The 11,913-nt window shown below is 38.6% G+C and overlaps 1 protein-coding gene across 1 annotated transcript in view; it reads left to right on the top strand.

The window, feature by feature from the left end:
* Positions 1-236: 236 nt before the first annotated feature.
* Positions 237-11,913, top strand: part of TAF1B (TATA box binding protein (TBP)-associated factor, RNA polymerase I, B, 63kDa) — a 109,111-nt gene continuing 97,434 nt past the window's right edge. Inside the window, exons 1-5 of the mRNA XM_012662432.1 lie at positions 237-260; positions 2,316-2,414; positions 6,772-6,859; positions 8,968-9,065; positions 11,234-11,333. Of these exons, the coding sequence (XP_012517886.1) occupies positions 243-260; positions 2,316-2,414; positions 6,772-6,859; positions 8,968-9,065; positions 11,234-11,333 (403 nt within the window). The 5' untranslated portion in view covers positions 237-242. The remainder of the gene's footprint in view (positions 261-2,315; positions 2,415-6,771; positions 6,860-8,967; positions 9,066-11,233; positions 11,334-11,913) is intronic.

Below are 11,913 nucleotides of genomic sequence, written 5' to 3'. Positions count from 1 at the left end.
GACTGCTTATTGGCTGGTTTTAGTTACCAAGACTAAGAAAGGAAGACTACCTGGGAGGGGGGATGCAAGATTTGCAGAGCTTCGCTCCTGGAGCGCGCGGAGGTTTTCCTGCGGCCGCACCGTCCGGAACCCAAAGTCAGGGTCTCGGGATTCCGGCCCGAGGGCTTCTTCCGTCGCTCCCGGAAGCTGCGCTGGCTGCCTGGGTAACGGGTCCGCGCTACAACCGCTCCCGCGGCGCTGTGATGGACCTAGAGGAGGCGGTAAGGAGGCGGTGTGCTAGGCGGGCCCCAACTACCGGGGCCAGAGGGCAGTGAACCTGAAGAGGGGCGAGGACGCCGACGAGCTGGGGGCGGCCGCTGGCTAGAGGAGGGCGGGGTGGAGGGTGGCGAGGCGAGGGATGGGGCTGGCGGGCCGCGTGTGCGAGCGGTTTTGGGAAAGAGACTGGAGTTTCTGGCTCGGCGAGGTTGTGGGTGAGGGAGGGTGGAGTGTTTGTCCTTATGGGTGTGTTTAAGGAGGAGGATGAAGTTATGGGTTTTGTGGGGTGGCCACCCACATGGCTCATCCTTTCTCGACGGGACCACCCACAAGTTCCCTTTGATGCTGGGGTGGGTGAGGGAGGGGCAGGGGTTGGAACCTGAATGCCCCCAGGTAATCTCTGTCGGTCTCTATGGGAATCCTAGCCACTGTCTCTTGCAGGGATTCCAAATTCAGGTTTGGGGACACCCCAAGGTGTCCTACTATCATAGCTTTAGTATGAGGTCATTGAAGACTTTACCAAGTTGTCAAAATAAATTTGGCATGCATTTTTGAAATACTACATAAAATGCCACACTCTTTGATGGTATTAGATGGTATTCGGTAATTATATCAAGGCTGATAAGTCAAACACCGAAGAGTTGTGAATCAGAGAATTAGGTCTGTGTATGGGCAGAAGCAATATGGTGATAAGAGGTTTTATAGTAGATGCTCAGAAATGTTTATTGAATGCTGAAAAGTTAACTTCCGTAAATGCTAGGTTGATGAAATTAATAATTACAGCTCACCATTAGCCAGTATGTGCCTGGTCTGTTTGCTCACCATTGAATCCCCAGACCTGGTAAAATGCCTAGTACACGCATAATTGATACTCATTAGATTGCAGAATGAATAAATTGAAACTTGAAACAAACCTGGTTAAAAAAAAACTCTGGTTCCTTTATGGCAAGTATGTGTTAGTGTTCTGGAGGAGTTCCAAATGATATTTCTTTTTTTTGTTGTTTTTGGTCTTCTCTATACTTAAATTTTATCATCTTTTTTTCTCACAGCATTTTCAAGGATGTTTACTCATCTGTTTCCATTTTACCCCTACTACCATTTTTCCTTTTTTTTTCCCTCACACGCTGTGTATTTTAGTATATTTTCTCTAATAATTTAATTCAGTTTCATACTGCTCAAGAGACTGAACTGCTCTTCTCCTTGTTTGCAGATAATCTCTCCGATATATTTTCTGTTGTCTGTGATTTTTTTTTTTTTTTTGAGACAGAGTCTCACTGTCTTGCCCGGGCTAGAGTGCCGTGGCGTCATCCTAGCTCACAGCAACCTCAAACTCCTGGGCTCAAGCCATCCTCCTGCCTCAGCCTGCCGAGTAGCTGGGACCACAGGCATGCGCCACCATGTCCGGCTAATTTTTTGTGTATATTTTTAGTTGTCCAACTAATTTCTCTCTAATTTTAGTAGAGACGGGGTCTCGCTCTTGCTCAGGCTGGCCTCGAACTCCTGAGCTCAAACAATCTGCCCTCCTAGGCCTCCCAGAGAGCTAGGATTACAGGCATGAGCCACCGCGCCCAGCCTGTGATTTTTGTTTTGTTTTGTTTTGTTTTTTTTTTTTTTTTTTTTTGAGACAGAGTCTCACTCTGTTGCCGGGGCTAGAGTGCCGTGGCATCATCCTAGCTCACAGCAACCTCAAACTCCTGGGCTCAAGCGATCCTTCTGCCTCAGCCTCCCGAGTAGCTGGGACTACAGGCATGCGCCACCATGCCCGGCTAATTTTTTCTATATATTTTTAGTTGTCCAATTAATTTCTTTCTATTTTTAGTAGAGACGGGGTCTCGCTCTTGCTCAGGCTGGTCTCGAACTCCTGAGCTCAAACAATCCGCCCGCCTCGGCCCCCCAGAGAGCTAGGATTACAGACATGAGCCACCGCGCCCAGCCTGTGATTTTTTATTTATAGGGTAAAATTGCCAGGAACCCTCTAAGGAGAACTAAGCAGAACTGCAAGGTATAGGTACAATGTATTGAATGTGGTTTGATGGTAACACCTTCTCTATCTTCTATAGAAGGAGTTTAAGGAGCGCTGTACTCAGTGTGCTGCTGTCTCTTGGGGTCTTACTGATGAAGGCAAATATTATTGCACTTCTTGCCACAATGTTACAGATGTAAGTAACACATAACATTTATGAATTTGCTTATGTGTTAGAAACTGCAGTTTCAGCCTGATATGTAGCCTAATTCCCAAAGAATCTGTATATTTTTATCACTCGTGCCTTGCCCAAATTCTAAGAATGTAAGTAGTCTTCAAGTGCTTACCCATGGGTTAAGGAATTTGTAAATTGAGGATGAGTTTTTGAAATTATGTTGAGCCACATGTATAAATGATTTTGAAATTATGTTGAGCCACATGTATAAATGATTTCCTGATTCAGACTGTATGATTTAAGGGGAAATAATTAAAATTATACTTAGAAGGTGATGCATTTCTTTTATTAGTTAATATTTATTTATTTAAGAGTTTTTAATATGTTGTGGTAGCTTAGAGGTTTGAAAGATGGAATGTTAGAAAGCTTGAGGACTATTGGGAGTATTGGAAATATGCTCTATTATTTTATCTTTGTATAATATCTTACAGATTACAAAGTATTTTCTTATCCATGATTTCATTTCCTTCTCATCACTACCTTTGAGATATACTAGTATACCTATTTATAGACAGGACAAGTAGGGTTCATGAGTTGAGTGAGTTTGCCAAAGTCACACAAGCATAAAGTGTTGAGCCAGGACTTGAACCTGAGTCTTCTGACTCCAGTGTTCATTTTACCCATCACACTTCCCTCTTAAAATATAGAAATTGTCATACTATCCTGTGTAACCTTGGTAAATGAGACTACCTTCACACTGAAAGTGCTAGGTCCTGTTGTGGTGACCACACCTGCCAGTGAATATAACCAAAATAGTCAAAGACATGGGCAGTCTGCTACTGGATAGGCTAAACATGCCACGAGTCGTCTCTGTGGAAAGGATATGCTCAAAGTCTACAGAGCCAGGAAGGAACAAACATTACCTTTACCATATAGGCTTAAGAAAGGCAAATTTGGGATAGGTGAAGGTAACTGTGTAGACTTCTGCTACTGGCCAACATGGAGTAACAGGGACCAGATTTACCTTCCTACCTGAAACAATTAAAAAAACCTGGACAAAACATAGGAAACAAGTTAAAAAAAAAATTCCCCTTGAGAATACTGGTTAATTTAGCCTGCAAGTCAGTTACAAAAGTGCTTTCCCTTGAGACAGTCAATGTTCTTCAGCCTACAGCTGGAATGCTTGTATCTACTTCCCATTTAGTCACACAGAATATTAAAAAGATACATACTCACTTGATGAAATTTTTGGGGTGATAGAGATATTCTTCATCTTGATTATGGCAATGGTTTCATGGAGAGATGTATGTCACATTTACACTTGACATATGTGCAGTTTGGTCCTCTGCCTTGATGTGTGTTAAGGAACTAGTGAATTTACTCATCGTTGCTTTTGCACCACAGTGCAGATTAAACACAGTGAAGAAAGATTGTGTGTAATGCACTATTTGCCATTAGCAGATGAAGTCAGCATATGAATTTTGTAGGAATTGAACTACATTTAACTAATTAATGGCTTGTTTGATTTCTGTTTTTGATAATATTTCTATTTGGTCCTGTTTGATTAAGTCTGTTGCAGTCATTTTTTAGCTTGAGAGATTCAAATACCACTACCTAGCTTCTCATTTGAAAGACTGTAAATTGCATTGAGTATTATAACTTGTCAAGAATGTAGAGTTCTTGAAAGTGGGTAACATCTTTTTTTTTTTTTTTTTTAAGACAGAGTCTGGCTCTGTTGCCCGGGCTAGGGTGCCGTGGCATCAGCCTAGCTCACAGCAACCTCAAACTCCTGGGCTCAAACAATCCTTCTGCCTCAGCCTCCCGAGTAGCTGAAACTATAAGCATGCACAACCATGCCCGGCTAATTTTTTCTATATGTGTTTTTAATTGTCCAGATAATTTGTTTCTATTTTTAGTAGAGACGGGGTCTCACTCTTGCTCAGGCTGGTCTAGAACTCCTGACCTTGAGCGGTCCTCCCGCCTCGGCCTCCCAGAGTGCTAGGATTACAGGTGTGAGCCACCGTGCCCAGCCAGGCAACATCTTTATAAAGGCCAAGTACCTAGCTCAGTGCCTTCCTTCCATACTATATGCAAAGTTGTATGTTGTATGACTTCGATGGTAACTCTTGGCTTTGTGGCGATCCAGACATGTTCTTCACATAGAATGTGATGTGGTTGGTGTTACCTGGCTATGTTTAGTGTGGTGGCGTGAAATCCAGTGGGTGGGGAATGGCCGGTGAGACCGTAATTACACCTATGAAGAATGGAAGTCATGGTACAATTTGACCTATTTTTCTGCCCCTTTTATTGCCCTCGAGCTTACTTTGTATAAAATTCTTCAAGCTCTAGATACTCTGCAATCTGGGGAAAGACCTTCTGAATTGGGAAAGGAACCAGAGTGTTATCCTGGTATATTTTATCCAGAAAAAAAAATTTAAGGCCTTAAATCTATCCAATTTAGACAATAGATATTTTTGCAAGTGTTTCATGGGCATTTGTAATAAAAAGGTGTAGGTTTTTGTTAGGATGGAAAGCCTAGAGATGCTCATGGCACGAGTGGAGAAAGATTTCTCACACAGAAATTAAGATACAAAAGTTTAAAAGTTTATTTTATCCATTAGAAGGACAGAGAGAGAGAGAGAGAGAGAGAGAGAGAGAGAGAAAGAAAGAAAGAGGGGAAAGGGGGAAAAGAGAGCAGGGAGACGGCATGGCATCCCAGAGAAAGAGAAGGGGATGCCAGCAGCAACGCCAAGTGGCTTGCTGATTTTATGGGGATGAAGAGAAAAAAATAGTGACGGCTGTCAGTTGATAACAAAAGCAGCAGCAGGTAGATAACAAAAACTGCAAGGATGTCAAAGTCCAAGACTTGGTTTCCTGCCTTCCTTGGAGAAAGGATTGTCACAGGAGGTGTGACCCTGCCCTTGAGATATAGTTGAAGCTATAGCTCCTTCTTCTGCTGTTTACTCAGGAACTCTGTGAAAGCAGATTTTCAGAAAACAATTTTGAAAGGGAGATTTACATGTCTTTTCCATCCATTCAGCTTTCTTCAGAAGTTGTGCAAAACAGAACTCCTGCAGGGTGCCTGACTGATCTTTAACCATTACTGGGAAAATTGTGGGATTAGGTATTTTCCTGTTATTTTTGCAAGGCCGCCCCTTTCAGTTTTTATGATTATAAGAGCAATCGTGTTTACTGTAGAAAATTTGGAAACTGTGAAGATGAAAGCTAAAAGTCACAAATAATCTCAACACACATTTCAGTCTCTTTTTTCCTAAGTATGAGAGGAAAAAAGGAATGTGTGTGAGTACCGTTGAATCTTCTATCTTAACAATGTGGAAAATACTTTTTCTAAACATTTGTAGAATTTTTATTGACTGTGTAAATATTCCATAATATAGCCACTCAGTAATTTATTAATTATAGCTTTGTTTTGGATGTTTAGTTTTTTTCAGGTTTTTTGCTGTTTCACATTTTATCTAGTCCAGATTTTAAGTCTTTTTTTCTTGGCTACTCTTTGTAAGCTTTGCTTGTCTTTGCTGGATAACTGGTTTTTATGTGTTTTTTTTGTTTAGTTTTGTTTTTTTTTAAAGCTCCTCTTCAAAAATGGGTAACTGTTTTGGTATTTACTCTGACATGTCTTATGTTCTCTGTGTGGCCAACCCAATATACCAGAATTGCTTTGAATATGGTTTCTATGACTAGAGAGTCTGCATTCCAAAAATCCTATTGTTAGAGACATGTCCTTTTTATTCTTATTGAGAATTAAAGGTAAACTTCATTCAAATCTCTACATTTAGAAAAATATGTTAATGTCCTCTGTTGGTTAAAAATCTTTACCTTTCTTCTGGCAATAAGACTCAATACTTTTCTTTTTGGTTGTGAGAGAGCCAGAATCTTAGGTACCTGCCCTCGAGAGCAACTGGGATTGAAGATTTTGTTATGAATTGTGGTAACCACTTAGTCATTCTAAAATTCTGTAGTTTGGTTGAAAATAAAAAGTAGTACTTTTATAATTTCAGAAATGGAAGCAGTTTTAGAGTGTTTTTGAAGTAGGATGAAACTAATCTGTATTAGGTTAGATATTGCCAGTTATGATAAATACATAAATTGTATTAATACCAAGATATAAAAGTTTATTCATTTAACAGATGGTGGTTACTGCGTTGCAGACACTGTTTTAGGTACTGAGAAATTTTGAATGAAAAAAAACATAAAGATTAATCAGAATGTTACAGTTTTTATAATTTCTCCAAGATGTTACCATCACTGGCCCTGGCACTCACAATTTGATTCATTTTATTTCCCAGAGCATACTTGGAAATATACTTAGGGAGATATAAAACTATCTTTGTAACGGTTTGTTTTTTGTTTCCTGCAGAGATCTAAGGAAGTTATAAACACTGAGGATATTCCTAATACCAAGATAAAAGCCATCAACCGGGGGCTTAAAAGGAAAAAAAAGCTTGGTGAGCTCTTTCTTTATATGCGCTTAATGTTCTTTATTCACATCTTTCACCTTCATGATGTGGGGACATGGAATGAAATTTTAAATAGATTCTAGAGAAAATTTCAGATTTTAAAGCTGGTAATCCAAAATGAAATTAAAATGGGAAACTATTGATGGTAAAATGGGAAGCAAATGTCTTGAAGCATATCCTTTTATTATCCCGCTTATTGTCAATGAGTTGCTTTTCCAGTGGAGCAACTATTGTGCATAAAATAGTATTAATAGCAAAGGGAGCATATGTGCTTTTCTATATCTATTGTTCATTATGAATATGATTTTCTGTGCTTTTGAAGAAAAATGCTTATTTTATGAAATAATTCAGCGGAGGGATCTTCTGGTTAGGTGACTTAAACAGGAGATTAAACTTTCAGAAATCCATTTCTCACGTTGAATTTTCAATATACACTTTAAAATAGGGAAAATTATTTTCTCTAAAAATAGCTTCAGCATGGATATGCTTTGAAAGGTAATATAGTTCATTAATCCAATGAGTACATATAATTAATCATTATTGAGAAGAATCTGGAGTAAAGTCTAACTGATGCTTTCTATTTTTATGACTAACTACCTAGAATCAGATTCTCAAATTTGAAACCAGGCTAATGATAATGGTAGACTCTTCTACATGAGGTAACTTTGAGGACACACACACACGTGAAATATATGTATATTAATGAAATATTTATATGAAATACATTGATGTTCTTAGATGAATAATAGAATGCCTAAATGCTAACTCACATTCCTATTTAACCTTTAATAGTAACTATTTTTATTGGGCTAAGACCTGATTAATTTTCACTAAATTTTATCAGAGTTAACCCCAATTAATTCTGACTTAACCTATTTAAATAGTTAAAATATGTAGTTTAAACGTAAATTGCTTAAGGAACTTCAGGTGCTTTATATTAGGTGTTAAGTGTCTTATAGTCATCCTTTCTTCATCTGTAAAGTGAGGATGGTAATACCATCTGTTATGTAAAATAGGAACACAGACTCATAATTTAAAATACAACTTTATCCGTTTCTAAGAACACTGTGCATGAAGAAGAGAGAACATATGTATATAGGTTAAAGAGTTTAAACTTCCTCAACTTCTGGATACATCAAAATTACAGGCCTTCCATTTTACTCATACAACCTGAGACCCTTCCTGGGAGGGGATTGGATTGGTGAGCGGGGCTGGGGAGACCTTGTGACATTCAGGTAAGGGAGAAGAGTTGGAATCCTCTGACGTTCTGCAGGGGAGAAGAGATCTTGGAGTCAATACCAGATTTCAGAAGCCATGTGTAAAAAGTGCTGATAACATACTTTTCAAAGAATTACAGTATTTGTCCAGCAGTGAGGGGTAAAACATAAAGGTCCTGAAGGACTTTACCTTTCCTTCAGCTCGTGAGTATAGTTAAACATGTAGCTCTGTCTATTATGGTGGCAGATTTCTTCACAATCTCTTAGGGTGGTTTTGAGAATTCACTAAAATAACCTACTTAAAATACCTAGCACATACTTGGTACCTAGGCTGAGATCAGTGTTAGTTTCCTTGCTTTCAGTTTCTCCCATTCTAGAACCATTTCTAGAAAAGCAGAATGCCATTGAACAGTTTGTTTTCTTCAAATATTCTTATTGTTCTTTCCTGCACTTCTGGACCGTCAGATCTTGACATTGGTTCTTTGATTCACCAGATAGTCATCCTTACCTTGTAAGTTGGAACAGAAAAGTGAAAGCAGTGACTGAGTACTTCCACTTAGGATTCTACTGGTCATTGTTCAGTAAAATATACATTTTTAAAACTTACTTCACTTTCTTAGATATGTTGGCTATTCATTTTTCTTCCTTTTAGGTTAATATTTCAGAACATTTGAACTCTGATAAATTATATAAAATGTTTAGTTTTAGCATTTGTATAAAAATTTGCCAGATTGGAAATAAGAGAATGTAAGAATAGAAACTCTATTCAGGGATACAAAAAATTCAAGTTGTAATGTGTAAAACACAAACTGTAACTGTGTAGTGGAATTGCGGTAAATTAGGAATAAAAATGTCTAAAACGTGTTATTTGTCATTTAGAAAAAGGCTGGGATTGGTATGTGTGTGAAGGTTTTCAGTACATACTTTATCAACAAGCAGAAGCCTTAAAGAGCCTTGGAGTAGGCCCAGAGTTAAAGGTAAGTCCATTTGGGACTAGATGTTAGCTTTACATTTTGTTTTTTGAAGAAAAGTAAGATGTGGAGTGGAACTAGGGAGAAATCAATAATAACGCTAGGCCTATTGGAAGAATTATTTTTCTGATGTTTTTGCTTTAATCCTTTTACTAGACCTGCAGTTCCTAAAGTGTGTTTTACAGAATGTAAATAAGCAATACATGCACAAGAAAATTTAAAAGATTTTAGTCTTCAGATATTATACTTAGGAAACACCAGGTTAAACAAAGTAAAACAAATAACTTTGTGGGCTTATTTGTATGTCTATGTTAATGTGCTTGTTTAATTTCCAGGGGATGTCTGTGTAGTGTTCACAATTTGAGAACAAATTCCTTTGGTGTGTATATATAGTGTCTGTCAGGACTCGAGTTCTACTGAGTGCACTTTGAGCAGTCATATGGTAAACCAGTGGTTCACTGGAGTATTCATCACAGTCACCTGGAGGGCTTGTTGAAATACCAATTGCTGGACCCTCTTCCCAGAGCTTCTGAGTCAGTAGGTCTGGATTAGGGCCCAAGAATTTGCATTTCTAACAAGTTCCGTGAGACGCTGATGCTTCTAGTCCAGGGACCACACTTTGACTTTGCTGCCTTCCTGGAGTACCATAGTGTTCCTGCAGTTTTTTGAATTTCGTATTCCCTCATCTAGTAAAAGCCATTTTCAGGAATTCTTTTAACAGCTAGTTATTTAACAACAAGTTGTTATTGTATCCTTGCTTCGTGCTCTTCATTGGAAACCAAGTTCTGAGAGATCCAGCCTAGTTGGGGAGGGGGATTTATGCATTTGTGAAATGAGTAGACATGAAATTTATATAACAATATATACTCATAAGTGATATTAAAGGCAAAAAGAGAAGGATCAATGTGGGCTGAAGTCACCAAGGAAATTTTGTAGAGGAGCATCTGCTGTTCAAACCAGTGTATGGGGGCAAGCCAAAAGAGAATGACGTCTAGAGCAATGCGTGGTCTAAAATGGACTCTGGCCCTATCCTTAAAAGCATTATAGGAACTAAAAATTCAGAGCCAGGAGCGGTAGCTCATGCCTCTAGCCCCACCTACTCTAGGAGGCTGAGGCAGGAGGATTGATTGAGGCTAGGAGTTTCAGACCAGCCTGGACGATATAGGAAGACCCGTCTTTTAAAAAAAAAGGAATTAAACGTTCAAAAACATGAAACACCACAGACTTAACCTGTGACAGTTACTGCATTAGGTAAGATGCTGATAGTGGTGGTTTATGATCTAGTCTATCACTGCATAGTCATCCTGTGTATAAATGTTTATAAATAGTTTTATAAAATTATGCTGAATAGCTATAGAAGGGTTTCTTTATACATAGCTGTCTATCCATTTCATTAGGGATTAATTCTGAAAACAGTTTTTCTGAAATTAGCTGATGGGAATAAGAACACAGGCTCAGGAATCAGAACTGACTCCAAATTCTATTCATGGCTTTTCTATTTATTGGCTGGGTAATCTTGGCCAAGTTAACTCAGTTTCTTCAGTGGCAAAATAGAGATAATAGCTATCTTACTGTATTATGTTAGAGGTGAGGGATGGCTGGTGCCTAGTAGGTGATGAATAAATGGAAAAGTTTTTTTGTTTAGTTTTACTTCCCCTTGGGACTGGTCGATAGACCTGCTGGCAGCTTTGCTGCTAACTGGAAGTGTAGTCATGTATAAGTTGCTTTCTTTCTTTGATCCTTAATTTATTTAATATACTAAAGGCAAGGATTCAACTAGGTGATCTTTAACGTCCTTTCCTTCTCTAAGATTAAGAAGGATTTTTTTCAGTATTTTCAATATATCTGATACTGTGATAATTCTTTTTAAGGAAAAGCAGGTAAGAATACATTTAGATGGAAAACTTGTTTTAACAAGCCCTCCATGTGATTCTGATGCACACTCAAGTTTCAGAAACACTGGTTTAACATGTCACTCCCCAAAGTGCATCTTGTGGAACTGACGTCCTGATAGATGCTACAGAAACACACCAGATGATTTTGTTCTCTAATCGTGAATACTGCGTAAGACATCCTTTGGAAATTAATATATAAAGTACAAAATCTGCAGGACGGATGTGCCCATTTGTTTGTCATCATAACCTGAATCACCACCCATTTCCCTTCCACATTAGAATGAAGTTTTACATAATTTTTGGAAGCGCTACCTTCAGAAGAGCAAGCAGGCATATTGTGAGAACCCAATTTATACCACTAGAAAGAAAGCTACGGTAAGTCACAAGTCTGAAAAGTGGGACTAAAAGACATGTCTGGTGAGATGTAGAGATGGAGATGGGTTCATGACTAGTTTGAGTGTCTGGGATTATGATGCTTGTCAGAGGATTTTCAGTGAAGAGGCTTCTGTTACAGTCCAGAAGGACAGGGTCACCGATCTAGACATTGGAATTAATTTTGACTTCTTGTTAGAATACTTGAAATATAAAGGAATTTGTGGTTGATTTTCTAGATAGAAGCTTAAGGAATTTCTATCATTGTACTGTCAAAAGAATTTTTTTGCGTATGTAAGTCCTTTTGCTTGGAATACCTACTTTACCTGGCATTTCAAGATTCAGCTCAGTTATCATTTCTTCTCAGAAGCCTTTATATGAAGAAAAAGAAATCTGGCTACCCCAGCCCCCCACATCCACCATCTATATTTTTAGCAGTTTGTTTTTAACTACTCTATAAATGTGCCCTGTAACATCTTATTTGGGGTAGGGGATGGTTTCACTGCTGAGAAAGGCGAGTATGCTAGTCACTGATATGTTTGATGTGTGGTACAGATGCTTCTCGACTTGTAATGGGGGTACGTCCT

This window comes from Propithecus coquereli, unplaced genomic scaffold (assembly GCF_000956105.1).
Source record: "Propithecus coquereli isolate 6110/MARCELLA unplaced genomic scaffold, Pcoq_1.0 Scaffold764, whole genome shotgun sequence".
In the NCBI taxonomy this organism is placed as follows: domain Eukaryota; kingdom Metazoa; phylum Chordata; class Mammalia; order Primates; family Indriidae; genus Propithecus; species Propithecus coquereli.
This window is presented reverse-complemented; position numbering and strand designations above follow the sequence as displayed.